Genomic DNA, 25,114 nt, shown 5'->3' with positions numbered 1-25,114 from the left:
CCTAGGACCCTAGCACATGAGCTTCCTGCTCCCCGCTGGGTCCCCAACACTTGGCACAGTGCCTGGCACCCTGTGGGGCTTTGGTAAATGATGGGTGGGTGGAGGATCGAGGTGTTGTCTCAGTTCAGACGCCTCTAGGTGCAGACCCTGAGACAAGGAATCGGACTCCAGTGGTCTCCCTGGAAAGTGATCTCAGGAAGCACTGAAGTGGGGCGATGGGGAGGGGAGACCAGCAAAGGAAGAAGAGGTCAGTAAGTATTAACAATGGCACACGAATGAGGGCAAATGAACAGGTGCATAGGCAGCTAGGGCTCTCTTCTGCTGGAGAGCTCTGGGAGATGGTGCAGGACCTACCTCCACGTGGTCCCACCCAAGAGCCGAAGTGTTGATGCACCAGCTCCTGTCAGGCTCAGAGCTGCTCTGGGGAAGGGGGATAGAGAGGGTATTAACTCCCTGGCACTTTGGACTTTCTGCCCAGGTGGGGACTGTGGGTGCTCAGATGATACAGAGGAGTTTATTTATTTTATTTTTTTAAAAGATTTTATTTATTTATTTGACAGACCGAGAACACAAGTAGGCAGAGAGGCAGGCAGAGAGAGAGAGAGAGAGAGAAGCAGGCTCTGCACTGAGCAGAGAGCCTGATGCGGGGCTCGATCCCAGGACCCTGGGATCATGACCTGAGCCAAAGGCAGAGGCTTTAACCCACTGAACCACCCAGGAACCGCAATACAGAGGAGTTTAGTCACCGGAGTAGAATGGCTGTCACAGGACACGCATACTCACTATGCTTTCACATAGTCTCTCACTGAAAGACTGCCGACTTTACATTCACATTGGTCCCGCATGAGTTGTTCCACATTGATAATAACCAGCCCTTAAAAAAAAAAAATCAAGGTAAAACACTGTAACATAGAACCCACCATTGTAACCATTGTTAAGTACGTTCCCCTTGTCCTGAAACCATCACCACCGTCCGTCTCCGGAGCACTTTCCATTTGGCAAAAACTGAGACTCTGTCCCCATGAAACATTAACTCCTCATCCCCCCACCCCAGCCCCTGGCTTCCACCATCTACTGTGTCTTCATGAGTCTGATTCTTCTAGAGATCTCATATAATTGGAATCATACAGTATGCGTCCTTTTGTGACTGGCTTACATCACTGAGTACAATGTCCTCAAGGTCGATCTGCATTGTAGCAGGTGTCAGGATGTCCTTCTTTTTTAACGCTGAGAAATATCTCATTGTGGATGTACCACGTTCTGTTCATTCATTCATCCATGAAGGGGTACCTCGCCATTGTGGTTCATGCTGCCATGAACATAGTTGGGTTCAGACCTATTTCTTTTTTTCTTTTCTTTCCTTTTCTCTCTCTTTCTTCTTTCAATTCTTTTGGGTGGGATTGCTGGATCATATGATACTTTTTTTTTTTAAGATTTTATTTATTTATTTGACAGACAGAGATCACAAGTAGGCAGAGAGGCAGGCAGAGACAGAGAGAGGAGGAAGCAGGCTCCCCGCTGAGTAGAGAGCCCGATGTGGGGCTCGATCCCAGGACCCTGGGATCATGACCTGAGCTGAAGGCAGAGGCTTTAACCCACTGAGCCACCCAGGTGCCCCCATATGATACTTCTTTAATTGTTTCCTTTTGTGAGGAACCACCATACTGTTTTCCACAGCGGTTCCCCCATTTTGTACTCCCACCAACGGTGCACCAGCCTTCCTCTTTCTTCACATCCTCACCAACGCTTGGTATTAAATATCCAACTTTTTAGGTTTTGTGAACATGAGGTAGTTTTCTACCTACCCCCCCATCCTAGCAGCTTAAAAGCACTTGCATTTATTGTCCCACAGGATTTCGGAGGCTCAGGAGTCTTGAGACTGGCTACAGTGGGTCGTTCAACAGTCTCCCTCCTCCACCGGCACCGGCTACCACTGCTTTGCTTTCTGTCACTATAGATTAGCTTGCCTTTTCTGGAGTGTTATATAAATGGAATCAGGCAGTGCATGATGTATGTGTATGCGTGTGTGTGTGTGGGGGGTTCTTTTGTTCGGGAGAATGTTTTTGAGATGTGTCCCTGTTTTGAGTGTCTGGGTAGTCTGTTGTTTTTTCTTGCTGAGGATCATTCCACTGTAAGGCATACTTTGTTTTGTATAATCCATCCCCGTTGATGGACGTTTGGAGTGTTCTTAAAAGAGGGCAGAGTCCAGATCCCAATGGAAGGCAGGATGGATTCAGAGTAGCCTTGGAGGGATCTTGCCCTGTACAAGGTAGGAGGCAGATATCTGGGTGGGTGGCTGTGACTCACCCAGAAGGGCACTGCTGGTGAGGGGGCGGGTGGGCTGGCGGAGGGACCAGGCTGCTGTCGTGCCAGAAGGGCCTCACAGAGGTGATGCTTGGGAAGACTTGGGGGCAGGAGGCGGGGTCTAGAATGATCTGATCTAGAGGGCAGTGCCCCGAGGAATGGTGAGGGGACACTCCCGCAGTCTGGAGGATGGTTTTCCTTGAAAGAAGAGCTACTGTAGAGTTCCGACCTTGCTCTCTTCCATTCCCTGACCCTCAGTGGGTCCTAACGTGAAAAAACCCAAAGCCCTACTTCCAGCCCCACCCACCCCCTTCCCTCCAGGACAGCTTCAGCCAGGAGACAAATGACTCCTCTTCTTGTCCTGTGCATGGAAGTCCCCCAGTTCCAGACAAGGAATGAACAGCCCATGTGCGGACATGCAGACATGGAGATGGAGAATGGGTTGGGGCAGAGAGCGCTGGTGCTTTGGGATGGGGTAGAGGGTGGCTAAGTCCGGAGAGAGGAGGTATCCTAGGCAGAAAGCACTATGTGTGTGTAGGGTGGTGGGGATGGGGAGGGTTTGGGGGGTAGGTTGTGTAGCAGTAAGTAGGGGTGCAGGAGGGCGCTTGGCATCAGTGGGCCAGTGCGGAACAGCTGAGGATGGCCGTCTCCTTCTTCACGCTTCTGCCTCCTCCATGCCACTGTCCCTGGTCAGGGCCCTCCACTGAGACCCCTGCAGGAATTGGTTAAAGTCCCCAAAATGACACCTCCACTCCCCACAGCTGTGCTGGGCAGCCTTGGCCAGGATCAGCTCTGCTCCTTCATGCACCAGTTTTGACCCCTTCCACCCCATTCCCAATCTTGTATCTGCCCCTCGCCTCCCCTCTCCCCCCCTGCCCCAAAGCTCGGCTCTGCTGACTTGACTTCGCTTTTTCATATAACATAGGAGGGTGTGGAGAGGGGTGGTGCTCTGCCCTGCCAAAGGCTGGATCACTTCTCACAGTCCTGTCTCCCCCTCCCCATCGTTCCTTTCTTTTTGTGTTCCCCCCGAACCCGAATCTACCCCTAAACTTCCAGGGCTGTATTCTCTCCGTAGTCCGCCCCCCCCCAATTAGGGTTTTTCTGGGGTCTGGGAAAAGTCTTGGATATGAGAGGGGCCGAAGCCCCCGAGGATTCTGGGGGGCCGGGCCTCCGCGGTCGCGCGGTTGCGAAGGCGAGGACAGGGACAGGGACCCTGAGGGCCGGATTGGTTGAATGGGCACGAGGCACGATGTTCCCGCCCCCTCGTTGTCAGGGCCCAGCCTATCCGCGTCCAGGCGGGCCTCGGTCGCCAGGTGGTTGGGGTGGTGGGGGCCGGGGCAGGTGTGTGTGTCGGGAGGAAGGGGCTAGGCCCTGCCGGGACCCCCAAGGGATTCCGCCGAAGCCCCTGCGGCTGGGAATCTGAGGCCCTCCGGCTCGGGAGCGGAGAAGCTGCGCCTCCTTCCACAGCGCCTCTCCCCGCCGCCCCCGGCGCGCTCCCGCCCACCGCCTCCCGGGTCTGGAACGAGCGCGCGCGCCCCCGTCTCCCATCGGCGGCGGAGGGGCGGGCCCGGCTCCTGGCGCCACCGCCCGCAGCCCCCTCCCCTCGCCCGCCCGCCGCAGGCTGCAGCCCCGGCGCTCCCGCCCGGCCCCACCCCAGACGACCCAGCGTGGAGAGGCGGGCGGCCGGATCCCGAGGTGAGCGCGGCGCGAGCAGGTGGAGCGGGCGGCGCGGACCAGGGCCCGGCTGGGGGAGGGGGACGCGCTCCGGACGCGGCTCTTTGTCTCCCCGAGCCCCATAGCGGGCCGCTGGGGCCGCTCCTCCTCCTGGCAGGTGCCCGCATCCTCGGGGAAGGCTCGGGGGGGCTGGCGAGGGGACCCGGGCGTGCGCTCCCGTCCCCCTTAGCTGGAGCCTATAGCAGCCCCCCGTCCCCGAGGCTGGTGGTCCGGGTCCTGAAGGGGCGAGGGGTGGGGGCGTGGGTCTCGAGTCCTGAAAGGGAGCAGAGGCGGGCGGGCTGGGGCTTCAGCTTTGCAGGAAGATGGTGGGGTTGGGACTAGGGGACAATCCTGAGCAGCTGGGCGGGTGGGTGGGTGAGTGGCTGTGTGCGTGGGAAGGAAGTGGATCGAGGCCGAGTTTTGGGCGCCCATGGGTGACAACGCTGGGGAAGGGGCAGCGAGGGACCAGGACCAGGGTCCGTGCAGGCAGCATAGCATGCAGGAGCCGAGATGCTGATCCATCCGTCTGTCTCCTCATCAGGTGCGGGATGGACAAGAGGGACAAGGGCAGGTCAGGGGCCCCCACGCGGACGCCAGCTTCTCGCCCTCCAGGCCTTCCTACCCCCAGGCCCCCAGGGTCTCCTCGACCTCCTCCTCCAGTAACCAGCGCAGCTCTCCGCGTCCTGGGAGCAGCGGGAGCTGCCGGGCGAGGGCCCCTGGCTGAGCGATCCGGGGGTATCCGGGCAGCCGCCCTCCCGGAGGCTGGTCCCCGGGTGGGACCAACACAGAGCGCTGGGACAGGCCCCCGGAGTCCAGGTACCCCACAGTCTTTCCCCCATTCAGATCCTATCTTCCTGCCCCCCTTTCCTTCTAAGGCTCCAGTCTCCCCTTCCTTCCTGGGGCACCGCCTTGACTTGGCCTTCTCCCCATAGCCTCCAGGCCCCCAGCTACTGGGAGAGGGGAGCGGGCCCCTGCCAAGACCCCAGGCCCAGGCTCTATTTCCAGCTCGGGACGTGCCAGCGGGACCACCAGGTAAAATGCCTTCCCAGTCCCTTTGGTAAGGGTTAGTGTCACTATCTGGAAACTTAATTTTACATGTGAATTGGGGAGTGGGAGCATTTGCAGGTCACTGGGTGCAAGTTGAATGAAAGCCATTATTGGTCCGCAGAGAGGGCATAAATGAGAAATGTAGACTTGGGAGAAAACAAGGAGCTCTGTACTGAGGGCGGCCACTCCTGTCCCTAGGCTAGGCTCTCTTGCACAGAAGGGGCTTCGTTCCCCAGCTGAGGAACCCGTGACCAGAGGAAAAGCCCCAGAAACCCCCAGAAGGAGCGCGCTGAGCGCCGGGGCACGGAGAGGTATGTGACCTGGGGAGGAGCGGGGTTCCTGGGCAGTGAAGGGGACGAGCCCTGAAGTATCTCTGACCCTCCCGCCTTCTGCTTTGTCCCCAGACTCTTCTGGGCCCTCCCCAGGCGCCCCTTCCCCAGCCACCTCCCGTCGGTCTCGGGCTGCAGGCGCTGAAGTCGGTCTTCCTCGGGCAGCTCCCAGTGCCCGGCCGCGGCCTCCGACCGAGGCTCCCAGGAAATCAGTGAGCAGTGCCCCGCAGCATGGTACCGCAGAGCCGAGCCCCGCCGCCAGGAGGCGACCCGGCGCCGGCGGAGGCCTCCAGAAGCCAGCCTCGCGCCCCTTGGGCTCCAGCGCCACTCCTCTGTCCTCTCCCGCCCGCCCTGGGGCCTCGCCGGGTGGAACACCTAGGGCTCTGGGGCATCCCTCGCCGCCCAAGACGAAAGGGGTGCAGGTTCTGCACCCCCGCCAGTCCACACCCCCAAGGAAGGGCGCAACCCCTGCGCAGGGTCTTTCTCCTCCTTTAGCCACACCCTCTCCGCCGTGTTCGACCGCACAACTGGCACCGCCTCCACATATCACAGGCACTCCCCTGCCTGCCACGCTCCCTCCCTCTCCACCGACCACGCCCCCTTCTCAATCCGCAAGCGGCCCTTTGGCCACACCTCTTTCACTAGCCCCTCCTCCATCCGCTCCACTCCCTCCTCAGACCCTCCCCTCTCCGCCGGCCACACCTCCTTTGCAAGACCCACCCACACACCTGGGTACCTCCTTTTTGGAGGCATCCACCTCTCCCACGAACACTTTTCTGGCTTCATTCTCTCCATCATCGTCACCCCCTCTGCAGAGTATGCCCCCAACCCAGGCTTCTCCAGCTTTGCCCCCTCTTCTGACTCCCCCCTCTCCCTTGGCCACATCTCCTTTGTTGGCTCCTGGACCACCAAGCAAGGCCCCGCTCCAAGCCCCTCTTACTCAAGCAACATCTCTGCTAAGCCCGCCCTCTCCCCAAGCCACACCCCCTCTGCAGGGCCTTTCCACTTTGACTACTACCCCTCCACTGGCCAGTCCTTCCCTATCTCCTCCCTCTCTTGAGGCCACGCCCTATACAATGACCACGCCTCCCACACAGGACACCTCTCCGGCCACATACCCTCTGCAAGCCTCTCCCTGTCCTCTGACCACCCTCTCTTCACAGGGTCCTCCTCCTCCTCTGTGCTCTCCATATCCCTCACCATCTCTGCAGGTTTCACCCTCTGCCCTGGCCATGCCCACTCCGCAGACCCCACCTCCTCTGGCCACACCCCATCTACAGGCCACTCCCTCTTCGACCCGGCTCCCTACACAGGCCCCACCTTCTCTGGCCTCGCCACCTCCGCAGGCCCCACCCTCTTTCTTAACCACCGCTCCTCAACAAACTGCTGGGTCTCTGGCCACACCCCCTCTGCAGGCTAGTCCCTCCCCGAGCGTGCTCCCAGTTCAGACCCCACCACCTCTGCAGGCCCCACTCTCTCCGGTATCACCCCCTTTGCATGACCGTTCCTCTCCCTTGGCCATACCCCCTCCCCAGGCTCCACCTTCCCTGGCTTTGCCTCCTCTTCAGGCTCCTCCTTCTCCCCCTGCCTCACCCTTCCCGCGGGCCCCTCCCTCTCCTGTGGCCACGCCCTCCTCCCGGGCCCCACCCTCTCCTGTGGCCACACCCTCTCCGCGGACCCCTCCCTCTCCCCTGGTCACACCGTCTCCGCAGGCTCCACCTTCCCTGGCCTTACCTCCTCTGCAGACCCCGACTCTCCTTTTGCAGGCCACACCCTCTCCCCTGGCCACGCCTTCTCAGGCTCCACCTTCCCTGGCCTTGCCTCCTCTACAGGCCTCTCCTCTCCCTTTGCAGGCCCCTCCCTCCATGGCTACGCCCCCTCCTCAGACTCCACCTTCCCTGGCTCTGCCCCCTCTGCAAGTCCCTCCCTCTCCCCCGGACTCACCCCCTCTGCAGGCCCCTCGCCGACCCCCGACCCCAGGTCCGGATGCCCCGATCCCGGGCCCACGGCTGACCCTGGCGCTGGCCCCGGCTCCGCCACCACCGCCCTCGCGCAGCCCGTCCAGCACGCTGAGTGGCCCGGATCTGGCGGGCCACAGCAGCAGCGCCACCAGCACGCCGGAAGAGCTGCGCGGCTACGACAGTGGGCCGGAGGGCGGCGCCGCGGCCTCCCCGCCCGCCGACGCGGAGCTCGCCGCCTGTCACCCGGCCTCCTGGAGCCGAGGTCCCGCTCCGCCGCTGGCCGTCCGCAGCACCCCAGGTAAGCGGCCGGTGGATCCCGCCGAGCTGTGGGAGGGGCCAGGTGGGAGGGGGGCGGGGTGGGAGGCCAGGGCGTCCAGCTCGCGGTCAGGACACTTGGGTCTGGGGCGGGACGGAGGCGAGGGGCGGGGCCTTGTGGCGGGAGCCGCGCTTCCCGCCCGGTAGGCCCAGCCTGGCATCTCTCCTCGCAGGAGCGTCCCTGCCTTGGCCTCCCGCTGCCGGCTCGGGCTCCGCTGATGGCCTGTGCACCATCTACGAGGCTGAGGGGCCCGAGTCGGCGCCCCCCGCCCCAAGCGCGCTGGATGCGGGTCCCGGCGCCGGCGCGGGTAGCGGGAAGGTGGTAGCTGGAGCAGGCGCGGCGGCGGCCTCGCGTGGCGCGAAGCCGGCGCGCCTGGGCGAGCTGCCGCTGGGGGCGCTGCAGGCGAGCGTCGTGCAGCACCTGCTGAGCCGGACGCTGCTGCTAGCTGCGGCGGAGGGTGCTGCCGGCGGTGGCGGCCCAGGAGGCGCAGGAGCTGGTGGCGTCGCGGGGGGCGCCCGGACTGCGCTCAGCGACGCCGAACTGGGCCGCTGGGCTGAACTGTTGTCTCCCCTGGACGAGTCCCGCGCCAGCATCACCTCGGTCACCAGCTTCTCCCCGGACGACGTGGCTTCCCCGCAGGGTGACTGGACGGTGGTGGAGGTGGAGACCTTCCACTGAGCCAGACCCTTAGCCCCGCCCACGACACCCCTTCTCTCTGGTTATGCCTCTCTGTCTTAGGCTGCCCGGCTGCCCTCTTCCGGGAATCTGGCTCCCGGTGGATTGGACGTAGCCCCTGGAGGCCTAGATTTGGGTCCAGGCTCGCGTCCCACCTACGCCTCTGGCCAAGGTCTTCCCCCTCGAGCCCGGCCCGGTGGCCTGGACTCCCTCCGGCTCCCCTTGAGCCCTGCCCGGTCCCTGGTAGGCCCCACCCCATGTCCTGAGTATTGTCTACTACGTGCTCCCCGAGTTTGCAATAAAGGCGGGACCCTGCAGCCTGTGCGCCTCGCGGTCGCCGGCGGGGGAGGGGGTGGTCCACCGCGGGGCGGCGGGAGGGGCAGGGCACGGGCGGGTAGTAGCTCTGGCTGAAGGTCTCTAGCACACAACGCAGCGGTGCTTTTTCTCTGTTAAGGCGCGGGCGCTGAGGCAGGGCTGGGATGGGACCTGGTGCTGCTGAGTCCCCGCGGTCCAGCGCGGCGCCCCCACGCACGTGCGTGGGCCTGGGTTTTTTTTCCTGGGAGATTTGCGGTGGGAACATTAGGCGCAGGAGCGGCCCATTGATACTGCGAGATCCAGTGCATGAGTGATGCGTGCCGGGCGTGGCTGAACTACCGAAACTCATCCTACACTCCCCTAAGGGAGCCGGCATCTCTTGCCGAGAGGAGAAAAACATGTGGGAATGGCTCTTCCAGGTCTGGGACGAGGGCAAGGCGTCCCTTCCTGAGGCCTCCTTCTCACAGTGCACGCCAGGAGTGCCCAAGGGAGGGAGGGGTCGCTGAAGACCTGAGGGCGATCTTGGCTCTCCTGCGCTCTCCCAGCCCAACCCAATCCAGGGCGCACTGCACTCTGCTCAGTGAGGAGGCTCCATCGCAGAAGGTAGGTCTGCAGGTGGGCCCTGGACCCCTTAAGAAGGCCTGGTGTAGAGTACAGGGTCCTCCTGGGTCAGGCGGCACCGAGGATTCCTTGCCCCTGCCAGCCCGCTGTGCAGAGAGGGTTCTGCGGGGAAGGAGCAGCCTCTCCCCAAGGCTGGGTGGGAGACCAAGAAGCCTTCACATTGCTTCTCCCTCCCCAGGCGCTCTCACCACGCCCCTTTGTGCCTCCCAACGCATGGGCCTCCCCTTTCCCTCCATCTCAGGATGCCCTCCTCAAGCCCCTCCAGCCAGGCATCCTTGCCTGTGCCCACAGCAAGGGTCCTCAACAAAGTCAGTCTGTTTTCACCTGCCTCCCTATCAGAATTTCTTGTCCTTCCTCTCGCAGCTGAGTCACCCTGACCCTGGACTCCTCTACCCCCACCCAGGCCCTTCTTCCCAAGTAGTGGGGCCAAAAATTCGGCCCCCGGGCCTTTTCTCCCTGAGGGTCTCCTGTGTTACGGCAAGTATGATGCAGGCCTGGTGGGGACCACAAACGGGGCAGGTCAAAGGACAGAGCAGGACCGTGTTCGACCCTCAGCCTGGTCTCTGCCCTCAGACCCAGTCCCCTGTAGTCCTGTCAGGCACAGATCACCAAGTCCTGCCTGTCCTCACCCCCGATGTCAGCCTGGAGTCCTAGTACAAAATCTACCTTCTCCCAGTGGGACGGTGCACCTCTGCCCCTGGGGGCCAATGTATATGGGGGGGGGCATGCTGCTCCCTCACTCAAGATTGGAGTTCAATGGCAAACCAGAGGGCCCTGCAAGGACCCAGGTGTCCTTGTTTCCAGATGTAGGGGCTGAATCCTGACGTGCTGGGCAGCCAGGGCATCAAGACCAGCCCCTGAGATGGAGCAGGGCAGAACCTCAGACATTCTCCCCTGGGGCCCTGCCCCTTCCTGGGGAGCCAGCTGGGGTAGAATTACCCGTGGGAGCAGAAGAGACAGCAACTGTTGGGGCTCTCAGTGTTCAATCTGTATGATGGGAATGGTGTGGGGACACACACCATGGCTGGGCGATGGGTCAGTGCGTGGGACTTGGCCGTCCTGGTGCAGAACCAGCCTTGCTGCCGGCAGGTATCAGGCCACTGTGGGTGAGGACACTTCGGGTGCAGAGGGCAGGGCCTGGCTGGCATCTGCCTGAACCCAACTAAGATTCTCCTCCTGGGAAGCCTTCCTTTGCCATCCCTGGCTCTCCTGCTACTCATCCCCCCAACTCTGCCTCAGCTCCATGGGGAACCCCACAAAGGGCTCTGCCTCTTTGGGCCTCCTTCCCTCAGGGGAGCCCCTACTCACTGTCCCTACTGCCCAGCTGTTGGGGTTCTGTCCTGACCTCCCAACCCCCAACACTGTGGTCCATCTGATGGTGCCCCCTCTTCCACCTAAGCTCTCCATGGCTCCCCGGTGCCCTCAGTTCAGAGGACAAATTCTGGTTCCCAAACCGATTCTCAGTCTGGCCCTGCCCACTTCCTTCTTCAATGGCATCCTGCGCCTCCTGCTGACCTGCCAAGTCTTGCTCTCTGCTTTTGTCTTTGGAGAGGACTCCACCTCCCACCCCCACCTTCCAGGAAGCCTTCCTTGATTCTTTTGGGAAGTTACCCCACTAGTCAGCAGGCTCAGCCCCCAGCCCCACGCCATTGTCTCTACTACACTGGGGACTCCTCAGCTGGGTGCAGGGCAGAGGACCCCGAAGGTCTCCGGAAGTGTGAGCAGAATGAACACCAACCAGATCCCGCATCTTCCTGAAGACTTGTGCCCCCACATTCCTCCAGGTCTCAGGTCTCCAGGCACAGGCGAACTTGCCCCGGTGAAAAATCATGCCTCCCACCCAATACCTCCTCACTCCCACCATCTCCAGAGCCGCCCTTTCGAAAATGGGCATGCCGTAACAGTCCATGTGTCGGCCTGACATCTGAAGACCTTTGTGACTTGTCCCCCCATCAGATCCCCAACCCCCAACCTTTTGTTCACATGGAACCAGCGCCTGCCCTTTTCTCTCCCATGCTGCCCGCCCCCGCCGACTGGGCAGCCTCTTTGGTATCCCTGCTGGCCTGCTGGGCCCCCTACCTCTGATTCCCTTAGACCATGGGAGGCTCCCATAGGCAAGGACCATCTGGTCCCCTTGGCACCGCTTTTCGGGACAAGGAGCTGGGGACTCACAGCTGCTCGCTGTTCCCCCAGGTGTGCTGTGCCCTTGTCTGTGACTGTGTAAATACACTTTATTTTCCATCTTTCCCGCCTGGGCGACATATGGAGTGTGAACAGGCAGTGTGCAAAATGGTGGTGGGCAGTGTGGGGGGCACATGGAGAGCCCCTCGGATGCCCACCCTGGTCCCCGGGCTTTGTTAACACTGAGGAGCGGGCGACCGGAAAGGGGTAACTGGGCATGGATCCCCACCCCAGGAAGCGCCAGGGAGATTGCTTTTGACGCTGCTCCAGGCTCCAGGAGCACCGACAGGGTCAGGCCCGAAGGTCACAAGGCCCTGGGGGCAAGGGGCTGGGGGTATGGTTGGACTTTGGCACCGTTCTCGGCTCTGACTCTGCAGAGACCACGGGACCACCATGAGCAGCAGAGGGGAGGTAACGCCGCTGGAAAGGCTCCTCCCCCTGGGGCCTGGCCTTGGCCAAAGGGTGAGGTCCGGGACACCAGAAAGGTAGAAGGGATGGGGAGGCTGGGGACCACTTGGAGAGCAGGCTAGCTTGAGTGGGGGAGCCCCTCCATCATTGGCCAAGACAAGGTGATGGGAGTGTCCTAAAAGGAAGATGTGGGGTGCTGGGGAAAGGGGGTCTCTTCACTTCCTTGCAGCTGCTCTGGCCCCCAAGAAGCAGGGACAGACACTGCCCAGGTCTGGGCTGGTTCCTGCTGTCCACTCGCACCCCGGCTGGCCCTGCGTACAGTAGGGGGGACTTTGGTTTCTGCTGCAGGGGCCATGATGCCCGCACCAGTCAGGAAAGCCCAGCCTGGCCATCTGTGCCCAGCCACCAGCGGTCCCCAGGGGCATCACGGGGTGGTGACGTCCAGCCCAGAGCGGCCCCTTCTTCCTTAGGCCTCCTTTAGCTCCAGGGCCCTTCCCAGCAGGGCCACCCTTGTCCCAGAAGAGAGACTGCTGGGAGGAGGGAGCTTCCTGCTCATCCAGTCCTGGGACCTCTGGGTCATTCCCTGCCCTGGCTGTTAAGAGGGGCAGACCCTCCAGGGAGCCGGGCTGGAGGGGTACAGACCAAGATGGGTAAACACTGCTGGGGAGAGTAGGCCTGCTGGGGGGACCCTGAGGATCCTCAAACGGCGGCCCTACCCTCTGCGCCCCGCTGCTCTGGGCCAAGCCCTCGGGTGGGCGGGACCACGGAGGGCGTGGAGTTCATCAGGTGGGGGCCCCCCTGGCTCCAGCACGCAGGGCACGGATGGCCTCAGTTGTCCAGGCCCTGGCTGTAGGGCGCGGTCAGCTCATCCGCGTCGCTGTCTGAGCTGCCCTCGCTGTCCTTGGCCGGCCGCTCCAGTCGACGAAAGAAGCGCGCGTCGCGCGGGGACAGCGGGTAGAGCGCGTCCTGCAGCGCCGCGCCCACGCCCACGCCCACCCCGAGCAGCTCCTCGTCCGACGACGGCAGCGAGTCCTCATCCAGGTGCCGCGCCAGGCCCAGCCCGTCGAAGGCCAGCGGGTCCTCGAAGGGCGGCGGGCCCTTCAGCAGCCGCACCTGGGGCGGGGAACCCGTGCGCTGAAGGCCCGCCCCGCCGCGCCCCAGCGGACAGAACCCCGGCCGCCCCGCCGCTCCTCCCGCCACCCCGCCGCCCTCCCCTGCCCCGCGGGGGCACACGCAGGGCTTCCGCCCCTCCCGCGGCCAGCCTGCGCTCACCTCCGCCTTCAGCTCCTCGATCTGGTCCTTGAGTTCGCGGATGTACTGCGACGAGTCCGAGTGGTTCAGTTGGCCCTGGATGCGGCCCTCCTCCCTCTGCGGGGCGGTCCAGGTCACCGCGGGTCAGCGCAGGGCCCGCCCCGGGGCCCGCCCCCCGCCCCGGCCCCGCCGCTCACCTGGATCTCCAGCTCGGCGATGCGCTGGCGCATCTCGGCCACCGCCGCCATGCTGTCCGCCTCCCGCAGGCGCACGGCCATCACCTCCTCCTTGCTCTGGGGGCAGAGGGAGCGAGGGCGGGTCAAGGGGCGCGGCGCGCCGGGGGCCGGGCCGGGGCGGCGGGCGGGGGCGCACCTTGCACTCGGCCTCGGCCTGCTTGCGGCGGCTCTCGCTGAGCTGCGTCTGCAGCCCCTTGTTCTGCGCCGCCAGGTACTGCAGCTTCTCCTGCAGCGCCGCGCGCTCCGCCTCCACGCGGTTCAGCAGGTTGCGGTGGATGTGGTCCTGCGGGCGGGCGGGCGGGCGGGCGTCACCGCCTGGTCCCCGCGCGGGCCGCCCGCCCCGCCCCGCCCCAGCCCCTGCGAGGGGCGCGGGCGCCCGGGCCCACCTGCGTCTCGAGTTCCACCACGCGCTGCCGCAGCTCGCGACCCTCGGCCAGGGCCTGGGCCTCGCGCAGACGCACGCTCATCAGCTCGTCCTGCAGCTCGCCCAGGACCAGCTTCCGGGGGGACTCCTTCCAGCGGCCGCCGCGGGACAGGTGGGCCTGTGGGGAGAGGGGGGCGGTCCGTCTGCAGCCACGAGGGCCGCGCGGGCCGCTCCGTGCGCGCCGGGCTGGGGCCCTCACCTGCCAGGTGTCCGAGAGCTCCTGCAGCTGCAGCTTCAGCTCCCGCGCCGAGGCCACGGCCTCGCCCTCCCGCACCTTGACCGCCTTCAGCTCCTCCTGCAGCCGCGCCACGTTGTTCTCGTCCGGCAGCGAGCTGTTCCTCTGCGGGCGAAAGGGGTCAGATCCCGGGGCAGCTGAGGCCAGGCGGCCCCGACCGAGACCCCTCCGTCACGTCTCCTCTGAGCCCCACCTTGGGCACCCCGCGGGGAGACCGTGCCCCGGGCACCCCAGGAGACACCCATGCGGCCCCGGGGAGAGAGCCTCAGAAGGTTCGGCCTGCAGAAGGGGTGTGGAGAGCGCCTGCTCTCACTGGACTGTCTCAGGGTGACCCCCCTGACGCCGGCGTTCTGGGTAAACGTTACTGCTGATAACACCAGGCAGGCTGGGCAAGGGTGGGTGCCTCCCCATCCTGGGAACCTGAGATCCGCCCCCTGGGACCCACGATCACACTTGGGACCTGCCCCAGCGGCAGCTGAGACCATGGGTGGCCCCTCCCTGTCGCTGCTCCCTGCCCCGCCAGACCCCAGGCTAGGCAGCCCCTCCCTCGGGAACAGGCTGAGGGCCAGCTTAGGCCCGGGCTCTAGCGTTCCAAGGGCTCAGTGATGAGGGACTGTGCTCCAGCCAGATCGGAATCTGGCTTGCTACTGGGGGTCCTCACTGACCCTTGTTTGAGTGTGGGAGTTGTTGGGGGTGGTGTTGGCGGCAGGGTCTCCTGGGCCTATTTCCCTTTGATGTGGAGGCAGGTGGGAGGGAAACCCAGCTCTGGGCCGGCTGATGGGGACTGAGAAGCCCATGGAGGGGGCAGAGACACCCCACCTGGGAGGGCACCCCAAATATGGCAGGCTTGAGAAGAGGGAGGTCTGGTTCCTGCCTTGTGTGAGTGGGTCCTGCTGCCCCCTGCTGGCCGGGGCACCTCTCTTCCAGCGGCTTTGCAGGAGCTGAGTCAATAGGGAGTCGGGACAGCAGTTGAGCTCCGCCCAGGAGGTCTGGGGCCCCCTTCAGGGTAGCAGGCTCCAGGAGAGGGTGGTCCCAGTACAACCCCTGGGTGGTATCTCTCTGGGGGTGGGGAAGGAGAGAGCAACCCTGATGGGCCTTGGCCTTCCCTCCCAACTCCATCCCTGAGCCCAGGGAGGGAGACACACACACACAGGTGGGGCTGTCTGCCCAGGAAGCCCTTGGACGCCACCACACCGCTGGCCTGGGGCACGAGGGTAGGTGTGCCCCTTGAGGAGTCATTCTGCTTTGCGTGTGCCCTGACATGTGTGTGCATCTCTGGGGCACATTGGCAGGGTCTGTGGTGAGGGACCCAACCTTGCAGGCAAGCATGGGGGGGGGGGGGGAAGCAGGGCACCAGAGGGTCAGGGAAGCTCTCTAGGTTCCTTGGGAAGCAGCAGGGCAGGGGCTGGTCTGAGGCGCCCTGCTGGTCTTCCTGGTCACCCCTTCCTGACCAGGACCTGGCCACATGCCTCCCTCAGTGCAGCCGGCACCTCTGCTTCCCCTTTCCCGTCGTTCCCCGGATAGCCACCCACTTGCCCACCCAGTCGCACCTTCTCCATGTCCAGAACCTTGTCCTGCATCTCTCGCAGAGCCCCCAGCGTCTCTGTCTCCCGCAGCCTCGACTGCTCCAGCTCGGTCTCCAGGTGGGCCACGAAGTCCTCAGTGAGGCGCGGGTTGTCCTGGGGGGCAGGCAGAAGGCTGTGCTGGGCCCCAGGCTGCCGCTGAAGGATAAGCAAGTCTTCCGGCCAGCTGGCTGTGGGCCCGGGCCTTGCCCCCGCCCCCCAGAGTCCCCGGGCTGGCAGAGGGCCTCAGGCTGCAGGTAGACACGGGTGGAAGGTGAGAAGCCCTGGATCCCCTTCCTGTGCTTTCTGACCTTGTGGGGAGAGAGCCCAACCCCATCATGGGGGTTCTGATGCTCTGTGCCTAGGAGTGGCCTGGCTTAGCCTCTTTCCTGGGAAAGCCACAATGAAGGGACCTTCTGAAGGGGTCTTTCCAGGGTCTCAAGCTGCCCCCAGAGGGATGCCAGTGGCTGGTTCCCAGGATTGGGCACCCTTCTCCCTCTGTGGTCGGTGTCAAACCACACAGTGGGGATGGGAGCGGGGTGGGGCTCAGGGCTGTGGCACTCCTGCCGCCCTTTCTCCACCTCCCTCCTCTCATTGGACCCCCATTTCAAAACAGGAAGGGATGGGGAAAGTCTGCTGGGATCCCTTTCTTGTTCAGTGCCCAGAAGGTACCCCATGGGGGCCCGGGGAGGGGGGTGCGTGCGGACAATGACAAGAGCTTTGCTCAAGACAATGAAGACCTGGCTGGTGGGTGAGGGAGGCCCCTTAAAGGCTGGAGCTCGGGGGGCGGCAGGGGAAGGTCTCCCTGGCCTGGAAGCGGGCATCGCGCCAGGGTTGGGATGAGCCCAACCTTGGTTTCCCCATGGGCCATGCCGCCGCTGGCAGGTTATCAAATAAGGAAGGTGGCCTGGGTGCAGCTGAAGGAAAATCCCAAATCCACATCCTGGAGAAGTGGGATCTTCAGAGTGCTCTGGCCCGAGGGCCCGCCTCCCAGGATGCAGAGGTCCTGACTCCACAGCACAACCCGGGCCGCCCCCACACCCCCACTCTGCCAGCTCAGAGTGGTGGGCATAGACCAGACCCTCTTCTGGGGGCAAAGTGCTGGGCTCTGGAGTGGGAAGCCCCCCCCCCACCGTCTCTCATGCTAGCTCCAACCCTGCATAGCCGGCTCCTGGGGAAGGCTGACAGCCCTGGGGACACTCCAGGGCTCCCCTAAGGAATCACAGCTACATCAGCTGAAGGAGGGGACCTTGCAGGTAGAGTCTGGGTCCCAGGACACCTCAGGGGAGATGGAAACCCCAGGATTCCCCAACCTGGGGGTGGGGCCGCTTCCTTGGAGGGGGGCAGAATCTGCACTCCCTCTGGGTTTCTCCTCCCCTCCCCTGCCCCTCCCAGGACGTAGGGGGCTGATCCGGAGAACAGGAGCGGTGCTGTGGGGTGCAGCCCCACACCCGCCGGGTACCTGCTGCTCCTGGAGCTGCCGGATGGTGCTCTGGGCCTTCTGCAGGTCCTCAGCCGCCGAGCTGCACTGCTGCCGCACCACTGCCAGCTCCCGCTTGATGACGTAGTTCTCCTCGGCCTCCTGCGCCCGTGTCACCTGCCCCTGAGCACAGGGAGGACGGGGACACCGTGACCCTCTGCTCACACTCCAGGCCCTCCCTCTGGCCTGCCTCTTGGGAGGCCCCGAGAGGGTGGACGTGGGGTGGGACAAGGTCAAGGCCTCCTGCACTCAGAGCCTGGGATGGGGCGCCCCACCGGGTTTGGGCCTGTGGGGCTGGGGGGCGCACAGGCAGGAACAGGACACGGGGAGGAACCTTAGGACACACACCCACCCCAGGCCCAGGCTCTGTGGGGCTGAAATGGAGAACGGGGACCCCAGGCTGGGGCTGAGGCCAGCTTTTTCCCCTGCTGGCTCCCGCCTCTCAGCCTCTGTCCCAGGTGAGGAGAAACCATCCTTATTTAGGACTGAGGCACAGCAGAGACCGGGCTCCCCTGGCAAAGGTGGGGGTCTGGAGGCAGTGGAGGGCCCAGGGACTCAGGACCAACCCCTTAGGGCAGGGTTGGGAGGCGGAGCACAGCTCTTCTGGAACCTTCTCCAGTCCTGAATGCTGGGGCCTCCATCTACCTGGGGCTAAGACCTCCCCCTACCTCATCCCCTCAACCCGCCTGATCCGGGTCCCCCCATTCCAGGCTCGGAGCCACCAGGTGGCGGGCAGAAGCTTCCAGATAAAGCCATTCAAGATGAGGGAGCAGCAGAAGCAGGTGAGAGAAGATTGCAGGTAGGAGCGGTGAAGAGCCAGAGGGGTGTGTGTGTGTGTGTGTGTGTGTGTGTGTGTGTGTGAGAGAGAGAGAGAGAGAGAGAGAGGCTCAGTGCAGTGCACACATCAGGGCCTGTGGCTGACAGAGCCTCGGGGTCCCCACCTGTGTCCCCTGGAAGGAGGAGGCTTTCTGTCCTCGTGCGTGTACAGTCACAGACAGACTCACACTTACCCCCCCACACCATGCTTTCACACGCACACCTCTCCTTCCCCCCTCAGGAAATCTCTGTCTCCCCTGAGAAGCGGTCTCCAGCCACCCCCATGCATGGTGCCAAGCCTGCCCCCTTCTGCCCACCCCCGCCCCGGGTTGGCAGCGGCCAGGGAAGAGGCGGGTCCTGGCTGTGGTGTGCAGGGACCAGGAGGGACATGGGCTGGGGGGGGGGGGGGACAAAGAGCTACAGTACCTGGATTAACCTATCAGCCAGAGCAGCGCTCTCCTACCCGGCGGAGGGGGTTCCGAGCGACAGGGGGAGGAGGCAGAGCGGAAGGCGCAGGGACAGGAGAGGGGGAGAGACAGACAAGAACCACTTGTCACTAACACGCAGTGGACTATCTCTAGAAGCAGGGGAGAGAGGAGTGAGACCAGAGAACCAAAGAACCAGCAGGAGAGGACCCGGAGGAAGAGCAAAGCCAGAGCCAGCTCCGTCCTGGAGAGGGACGTGTGTGGCTGGGCGGGTGGGGCTGCCGTTCTGGGAGGCTGTGGGACGGGCTGGTGGCAGTGATGGGGGCAGAATATTTTAACTTGGAGTCGGAATAAGAATTGAGGCTTTGAAACAGGAACCGAGGCCCCCTGTGGGCAGTGGGGGCGCCGAGTGGGAGTTGGAGAGGAGAGGCAAGTGGGGCCCCTCTCCCCCCTTTACTCCCATCTTTAAAAACAGGATGGGGGCCAGGGTCAAGGTTGTGGCACCCCCCACCCCCACTGCACAGCGCCAGTGTAAGGCCGCCCCTCCTCTACCTCCTTTCTTTCCAGGGTGAGGCCTCCAAATTACAGGGTTGGGAGCCTGTGGCCTAATTCGGGGCACCCCGGTCAAAGCAGCAGTCTGCCTCCTTCCCCCCTACACAGGCAGCCCTGGAGGGACCCGTGTTTACAGTTCACTGGGTTGTAATTTCACACCCAATCCCAAGCAAAGCTGCCCTATGCCCCTGGTTCTGCGGCAGCCCAGATCTCAGCGGGGCTCTTGGTGGGGGGCCACTGGTTCGGGGTGGGGTCCGGGCAGGGGCTGGCTGGCCCTCTGGCTGCTGGGTCCTGCTTGGGGCCTGCCGGAGTTGGTGCCCCAGGCTGGTGGCCGCACTCCTCACCTTTTCCAGGGTCTCGATCCGTTGTTTCAGGAGCCGGTTCTCCGTCCGAAGCCTCTATGTAGGGAGAGGGGGGGAGTGTGTCAGAAGCCCACTCCCACTCCCGTACAGACAGACGTCGTTCCCTTAAGGGCCAGGCTGCCTCCAGACAAGACAGCCATCATCGAATGCTCTGGGGAAGGCATCCCAGAAAACAGGGCCAAGTCCCGTTCAGCATGGCCTGTTCGATTTTTTTTTTTTTTTAAACAAACTTTGGTTCATTTAAAGTGATCGCTTTCATGGGTATGCACTTGTGTGTCAGGGGTCAGCCATCAACACCCTTGCCTTCCTGGGGAGCCTCCTGGGAGCCCATGCTGGGGCCTGTCTGAGGCCAATGTGATGCTTCCTACAAGGGCAGGCCTTCCTCTGGCCTGTCTGTTCCCACCCCTCACTGCTTCGCTTCCAGCACTATCAGAATAAACTGTCCTCAGAGTCAGGATCCCGGGGAGGGGGTCTTGCTGAATCCACGGGCCTCCTTGAGTTGGACGGCTCTGTTTCTGTGACCCACCAAAAGTCAGGGGACTCAGAAGCCGTTACTTCCCTCCGGTGGGGGTTCTACAGGCCTCTTGCTTTGCTCTCTACCTTCTCCCCTGGACTGATGGGTTTGGGTTAGATATTTGTGGTTTTAAGTTCCCCATGGCCTTCGGGAAGCAAAGTGAGGTTTATATACGCCTCGCAGCTTAGTCTCTACTTATGTTCCCTTTAAGGAGCAGGTGCAGATGGTTGGATCTTAAGTGTGTTCTGAACGAAGACCAACCAGACCCTCCATCTTCCTGAAGCCCCGAGACCCCGCATTCATCCATTATTAATGAGGGAGCTGCCTCTCTGTGGGCCGCACAACATTTTCCGGATTCTTCCGGGAAGAAGAAGGTGATGGAAACACCCAGAACACTCCCGGGAAGCATCTGCAGTCAGAGAATCACAGACGTGATTCACAGTCATTCACCGATGTCATGCATGGGGAAACTGAGTCAGAGGGGGGCAGTGTCTTGTCTGAGCCCCCCAGCTTGCCTGGGTTAGAGGTGTTTCAGGCACAAGTCTCTGCCCCACATCTGGAATCAGGAGTCCGGATCTCTTGGAGGGCTCTTGCCCCATCTCTGGGCTTGACCCATCACTCCGTAAGCACAGAGATCCTCGAGAAGTTGGATGTGGCCAAGTAACAACTCCCCTCTCCCACTTACTCCAAAGAGAAAATGAGACAAGGAGTGAGCAAGAACTACAGGGTCTAAGTATACATCAGGCTTTTTTTTTTTTTTTTCTTGTGTTTTTGATGCTCTGACATCTAGCCACCCGGCCGGTCTTGGAGAGACTGCCCCGCCGAGGACTGGCTAATTCCTAGACACAGCAAACCAGTAGGAGTGTGCCTTTCAGATGCAAACCAGCCAACCCAGTGCCTACACCCACCTACCTCTCACTCATGCCATCCTGCCCAATGTTCTCTCTGCCTTAAATTGCCCCCAAGACAATGAGGGACCCCCTGTAGACTCCCAGCTCCCAGCTTCAAAGGAACCAACCCTTAACTCAAACTCGACTACCCAGCCTTGCTCATTCTTTTCTGTGGAGACCACAATAAAGGCTCTGGCCCATGCTTTGCCCCTCTCGCCCTCTGCCTCCGGACCCACTCTGATGCTTCCCTTTGTTGCCAAGCATGGTGGGGCGTGCCCCCTCCCTTTGGGAACTGTGAGTAATAAACTCTTCCTTCAACGGCAGTCTCTGTGTTGTCTCCATGTCTGTCACTTTGCCACACCTGATTAAAGCAAATTCCAGGTACATTTTGAAATAGGCTGTAAGGGAAAGAGCAAAGGGCAGGGCTATGGGACAAGGCATCTGCCTGGATCCTTTAAGCACGTGGGTTCTCAGGCTCCTCTCAGGAGAAGTTTCCAGGTGGGGCACGTAGTCTGAGTGTCTGCTGTGTCCCTACCTACTGCTGGGTCCTCACTGTCACCAGATGGGGGCAGGCCCACGACTGCATGAGCAGGACAGGCACATACGTTTGGACTGTGCATCAGTCAAGCCACCATTTCTGAGAAAGGGGAACGCCTGCAAACCAGGACACAAAACTACTTCTGAAAAACCTACAAACGGGGCCAGGACACAGATGGTCTCTTTCCCCTTCAGGTATGGGTGGCAGGTGACCTGGCTTCTAATCTAGATTCTGCCTCTCCCTTTCTAGAAACTTTTTTTTTTTTTTAAAGATTTTATTTACTTATGAGGGAGAGAGAACAAGAGCAGGGGGAGTGGCAAGCAGAGGGAGAAGCAGGCTTCCCACTGAGCAGGGAGCCCGATATGGGACTCGATCCCAGGCCCCTTGGATCATGACCTGAGCTGAAGGCAGATGGGTAACTGACTGAGCCCCCCAGGTACCCCTCCCTCTCTAAAGGAGGTGGAGATATTGATAGTGGTGATGGTAACAAAAATAGAAATAATAATAATTTGAACAGCAGAGCAAATCTTATCCCCATTTTGCAGAAGGGGACACTGAGACTCAAAGAGGTGAATCTTCCTGCGTCACATGGCTGGTCCATGGTAGAGTTGGGATTTGAATCCTGGTCTGTGGGACTCTAGTCCCAGCCTCTGTGGGGCTCTGTCATTGAAGAGGACAAAGCCAGGGGTTATGTATTTGTGTCTGTTCCTCTCACTGGACCGGGGGCGGGGCTCAGTCTCCTATGACTCTGGTACACAGTAGGTGCTCAATAAGTGCTTGTTGCATGAATAAGTAAAATCACATGTGGAAGGGTGAAAGCAGAAAGGAGAGGGAGGAGAGTCTGGAGGGTCCAAGGGGTCACAGTGGGTGGGAAGCCCTGTCACACCTGGCTCCTGTCTGCCCCTGACCCCAGGGCTCCGCCCACCGAGGCAGACTTCCTGACGTTCCTCAAGTCCATCAGGCCTGCCGCAGCTTGGCCTTTTGTACTGACTCTGTGGGCCTGGAGCAATTGTCCCTGGGGTCAGCTCCACCTCTCTCCTGCATGTTTTTATCCAGAGTACTTTCTGGAGTCCATACTCTGTACCTATGGGTTCCCCAACCATCTCCCCATTGTAACTGGGGGGTCTCATGAGGGCAGGGACCTATCCACCTTCTCTGCCCCACCAGCCCTGTGACGGGTCTCCAGCAGCAGGGTGGGCCCTGTTGCTGGTTGAAGGGACAGGCAGGCAGAGGGAGGACGCCTCAGATTTTGAGGACAGGCTGGCTGGTGGCCTGGACAAGGCTGCGTCCCAAGGGCATTCTGTCGCTGTGCCCCACCTCCCTGGGGACTCACTTTGATCTCGATCTGCTCCTCCATCTCCTTGCTCTTCATGGCTGCATACTCCTTCTCCAGCCTGCAGACGGGAGGGCCGCTGTGGTCACCATCCCACTCTTGGGGACCCCATTCTGCCAGCACCCTGGCCTCCCGGTACTGACCTCTTCATCTTCTTGGGGTTGTACTTGACCTGGTAAGCCTTGAGGACCAGCTTGTCCGGGCAGCTGTCGAACTGGTGGGGGATCACCCTCTGGAAGTACTGTGGGGGGTGGGCACAGGCCGTCCTTGACACATAGGCCCTGACTCGCAGGAGGGGTGGCCAGAGCCCTGCTGTACCCCGCTTCCCTGCAGGAGGAGCGGGTCTGCCAGGGGCATCACGTCCCAGCTCAGGGCCCAGCCTGCAGTGGGCGCTCTGTCAGCGCGTGTGGAGCAAGTGAGTGCGCAGGGTGTGCGGGGGAGCAAGTGCCTGCAGTCAGGACTGCCTTCTGCCCCGGAAAGCAGGGCTTCAGCAGCTCCTGCGGCGGTCGGAGGCTGGGTGGCGGTGGGCCTTTTGCAGAGGAAGGGGTTCCTATCGCTGTCCCAGGGCAGGGAGAGGAGGAATCAGGGCCATGGGAGCAAGCTGGAGGGAAGACCCCTTGGTGGCCGGCCTGTCTGCCTGGGCCCAGGGAGCCCCGGCAAAGGGTTAAGCACTGGCGCCGATGGAGGACACAGCTCGCTGCGGTTCAGGGCCAGGCCGGCTCCCGCCACCCAGCCCAGCTGGCCCCTCTGGCAGCTGCACACAATGGATGCCCGTGTTCACGGACACAGCCGTGGCCTTTGTGCATTCTTCCCTGAAGCACCAGCTGGAAGATGCTGGGAGGGAAGGGGCCTGCCTGATGGGGATACGGCGGCAAAGCAGGCTGGCCTCCTCTCCAGCGGGCAGGCCGGCGTGAAGCTGCCCCAGGCCCCTCACTCCTGCCCGTTGCTCTCACCTGGCCCAGTTGCCGGGGCTGAAACCACACCCAAGGCCTTGCAGTCTGGCTACTATCACTCTTTACCCCTTAGACTTTGGAGGACCCAGAGCTGGGAGCAGGAAGGGGGTGGTGGGACCTCCCCGGGGCTTGGCCCAAGCCTGGTCCTTCCACCATTTCCCCTTGACCCCCGAGTAGCCAGGTTGCTCCTCAGAGCCTGCCTCGTCCTCCAGGAAGTCCTCAGGGAAGCACGGGACAGGGGCAGATGTTCAGGAACACCTTCTGCCCTTGCGACCAGGCCCTTCCCCATCTCTCAGGAGGACTTCACCTGCCCGGGTACCCCTGGTGTAAGGGAATCCCACCCACCCCGGCCCTCCTGGCCCACCTGGGACATCCCCTCCATGTCCAGCTGCATCAGCTCTGTCTGGTTCACCTGCAGCAGGGCGAGGCCCACCCGGAACACAATCTCCAGGCCCTGCAAAGGGGATGATGGCAGCGAGTCTCAGGTCCTGCTCTCCCGGGGTGGGCGGTTGGGGGGCTGGGAGGAGGTCTCTGATCCCCCTATCTCCCCCAAGCCCTGGCCCTTCCTTAGCCTGGGCCTGGCTGGGATTTGTTTCCCATGTCAGGTATCTGGGAGAGGAAGGGGTGTTTGGGGTCCTCACCTCGTACATGAAGATGTCAAAGACACGGGTGGCAACGGGGAGCGGGAAGGTAGTCAGGAAGAGTGTGAGAAACCAGGACGAGGCGTACATGGACGTGTGGAAGCTCTGGGAGCGGAAGTGGGTGTTCAGATCCGGGAGCTGCTCCTGGGGTGAGGGGGTGGGAGGAGGAGGCCAGGCACCGTGAGGAGGCTGTGGGCACAGCAGGCCCCCTCCACCCACAAGTGTGGGGGCTCGGTGCCCCTGTCTCCAGGGAGACTTCCTGGCCTGCCCCAGGCAGCCTGTGGCTCCCTTCCTCTGTGCGCCCTTGGCACTGTGTTTGGGTGAGGCTGAAGCACCGGAGAGCTCTGAGTGGCAGGAGGGGAAGTAGGGAAACCGGCAGGGGCGGCAGCAGCCGGTGGGGAGGGGCTTAGTACACACGGGGAGCCTGCGCTGGCACAGTTACTTATGGGATCCCCACCACTGCCTCAAGAGGGAGCTTCTAAGGCTCGGGGTGGGGGAGGAGGAGGGTTATGTGGTCATGTCACTCCCCCAGCTCACCCAGACAGCGAGGGTGGGGTGGGGTGTGAGCTCAGTGCAGCTCACCCCCCATTGTGTGACCTGCCATTGCTGTGCCCACCCACAGCCCCGCTCCCATCATACTTGGCGCCCAGCAGTGCCCAGGGGATGTGCGTCTGATGGGCCTGAACTTCAGACTGCTGAAAAGGGACAGAAATTGGGGAAACTAAGCCTGGACAAGGTGTCAGGAGCCCCTGGATGTCCTTCGCCAAGAGAGATCAGACTCTGGGGCTGTCTCCCCCCATGCCCTGGGGCTTTGTCCCACAGCCCGGGGTTCTCTGGGCCTGTCACCCTACTCCGCCGTGGATGGTCTTGCCTATCCAGCCCGGGGCAGGTGGCTTCTTCTCTGTGGCCCAGGCCACCTGCTTGCCAATACTACCAGGTCCCCTCCAGCGACAGTACCTCCCTACCCAGTGCTATGCAGAACTACACAGCCCCACCTGCAACCAGCTTCTAAAGTGGGCCCTGTGCGCGCGC

At 62.2% G+C, this 25,114-nt stretch overlaps 3 protein-coding genes across 11 annotated transcripts in view; 2 read left to right on the top strand and 1 right to left on the bottom strand.

Moving 5' to 3' along the window:
* The first annotated feature begins 3,479 nt into the window (after positions 1-3,479).
* On the top strand, positions 3,480-20,940 carry PRR36 (proline rich 36). 6 transcript variants are annotated; one of them, XM_047704499.1, is made up of 8 exons: positions 3,480-3,999; positions 4,559-4,833; positions 4,950-5,049; positions 5,263-5,375; positions 5,469-7,652; positions 17,769-17,840; positions 18,456-18,568; positions 20,089-20,940. In XM_047704499.1, exons 2-8 carry the CDS (start codon positions 4,566-4,568, stop codon positions 20,389-20,391), a joined length of 3,153 nt encoding a protein of 1,050 aa, XP_047560455.1. In that variant the 5' UTR covers positions 3,480-3,999; positions 4,559-4,565; the 3' UTR covers positions 20,392-20,940. The 6 variants fall into 6 exon arrangements, with proteins under 6 accessions (XP_047560455.1, XP_047560463.1, XP_047560474.1 ...); XM_047704507.1 differs by having other exon boundaries at positions 3,482-3,999; positions 18,456-18,571; positions 19,939-20,231; XM_047704518.1 differs by lacking the exon at positions 18,456-18,568 and having other exon boundaries at positions 3,482-3,999; positions 19,939-20,231.
* Positions 8,816-10,855, top strand: LOC125085803 (uncharacterized). Its single transcript, XM_047704577.1, has 2 exons — positions 8,816-9,862; positions 9,923-10,855. The coding sequence occupies exons 1-2, from the start codon at positions 8,967-8,969 to the stop codon at positions 9,933-9,935; spliced, it is 909 nt and encodes a 302-aa protein (XP_047560533.1). The 5' UTR covers positions 8,816-8,966; the 3' UTR covers positions 9,936-10,855.
* The window catches only part of EVI5L (ecotropic viral integration site 5 like), a 28,545-nt gene continuing 14,923 nt past the window's right edge, over positions 11,493-25,114 (bottom strand). Inside the window, exons 7-20 of one of the 4 annotated variants that reach the window (XM_047704537.1) lie at positions 24,083-24,226; positions 23,806-23,895; positions 22,632-22,729; positions 22,489-22,549; positions 19,196-19,249; positions 18,301-18,333; positions 17,041-17,181; positions 15,567-15,737; positions 13,981-14,121; positions 13,744-13,899; positions 13,494-13,640; positions 13,319-13,414; positions 13,143-13,238; positions 11,493-12,983 (exon numbers count right to left, since the gene is read on the bottom strand). In XM_047704537.1, the coding sequence (XP_047560493.1) occupies positions 12,699-12,983; positions 13,143-13,238; positions 13,319-13,414; positions 13,494-13,640; positions 13,744-13,899; positions 13,981-14,121; positions 15,567-15,737; positions 17,041-17,181; positions 18,301-18,333; positions 19,196-19,249; positions 22,489-22,549; positions 22,632-22,729; positions 23,806-23,895; positions 24,083-24,226 (1,713 nt within the window). In that variant the 3' untranslated portion in view covers positions 11,493-12,698. The remainder of the gene's footprint in view (positions 12,984-13,142; positions 13,239-13,318; positions 13,415-13,493; positions 13,641-13,743; positions 13,900-13,980; positions 14,122-15,566; positions 15,738-17,040; positions 17,182-18,300; positions 18,334-19,195; positions 19,250-22,488; positions 22,550-22,631; positions 22,730-23,805; positions 23,896-24,082; positions 24,227-25,114) is intronic. The other 3 variants (XM_047704556.1, XM_047704546.1, XM_047704566.1) reach the window with 3 other exon arrangements.

The sequence above is a fragment of the Lutra lutra genome, chromosome 1 (genome assembly GCF_902655055.1).
Source record: "Lutra lutra chromosome 1, mLutLut1.2, whole genome shotgun sequence".
NCBI classification, from domain to species: domain Eukaryota; kingdom Metazoa; phylum Chordata; class Mammalia; order Carnivora; family Mustelidae; genus Lutra; species Lutra lutra.
Note: the sequence above shows the minus strand (reverse complement) of the source record. Positions and strands in the feature narration are given on the sequence as shown.

Bases quoted from the DNA above. Each gene is read 5' to 3' on its own strand.
- LOC125085803 (XM_047704577.1), top strand. From the start codon at position 8,967: ATGAGTGATGCGTGCCGGGCGTGGCTGAACTACCGAAACTCATCCTAC.
- PRR36 (XM_047704483.1), top strand. From the start codon at position 4,566: ATGGACAAGAGGGACAAGGGCAGGTCAGGGGCCCCCACGCGGACGCCA. The intron at 4,834-4,949 runs GTACCCCACAGT...TTCTCCCCATAG, and splicing joins GACAGGCCCCCGGAGTCCAG to CCTCCAGGCCCCCAGCTACT. The intron at 7,653-7,842 runs GTAAGCGGCCGG...CTCTCCTCGCAG, and splicing joins GGCCGTCCGCAGCACCCCAG to GAGCGTCCCTGCCTTGGCCT.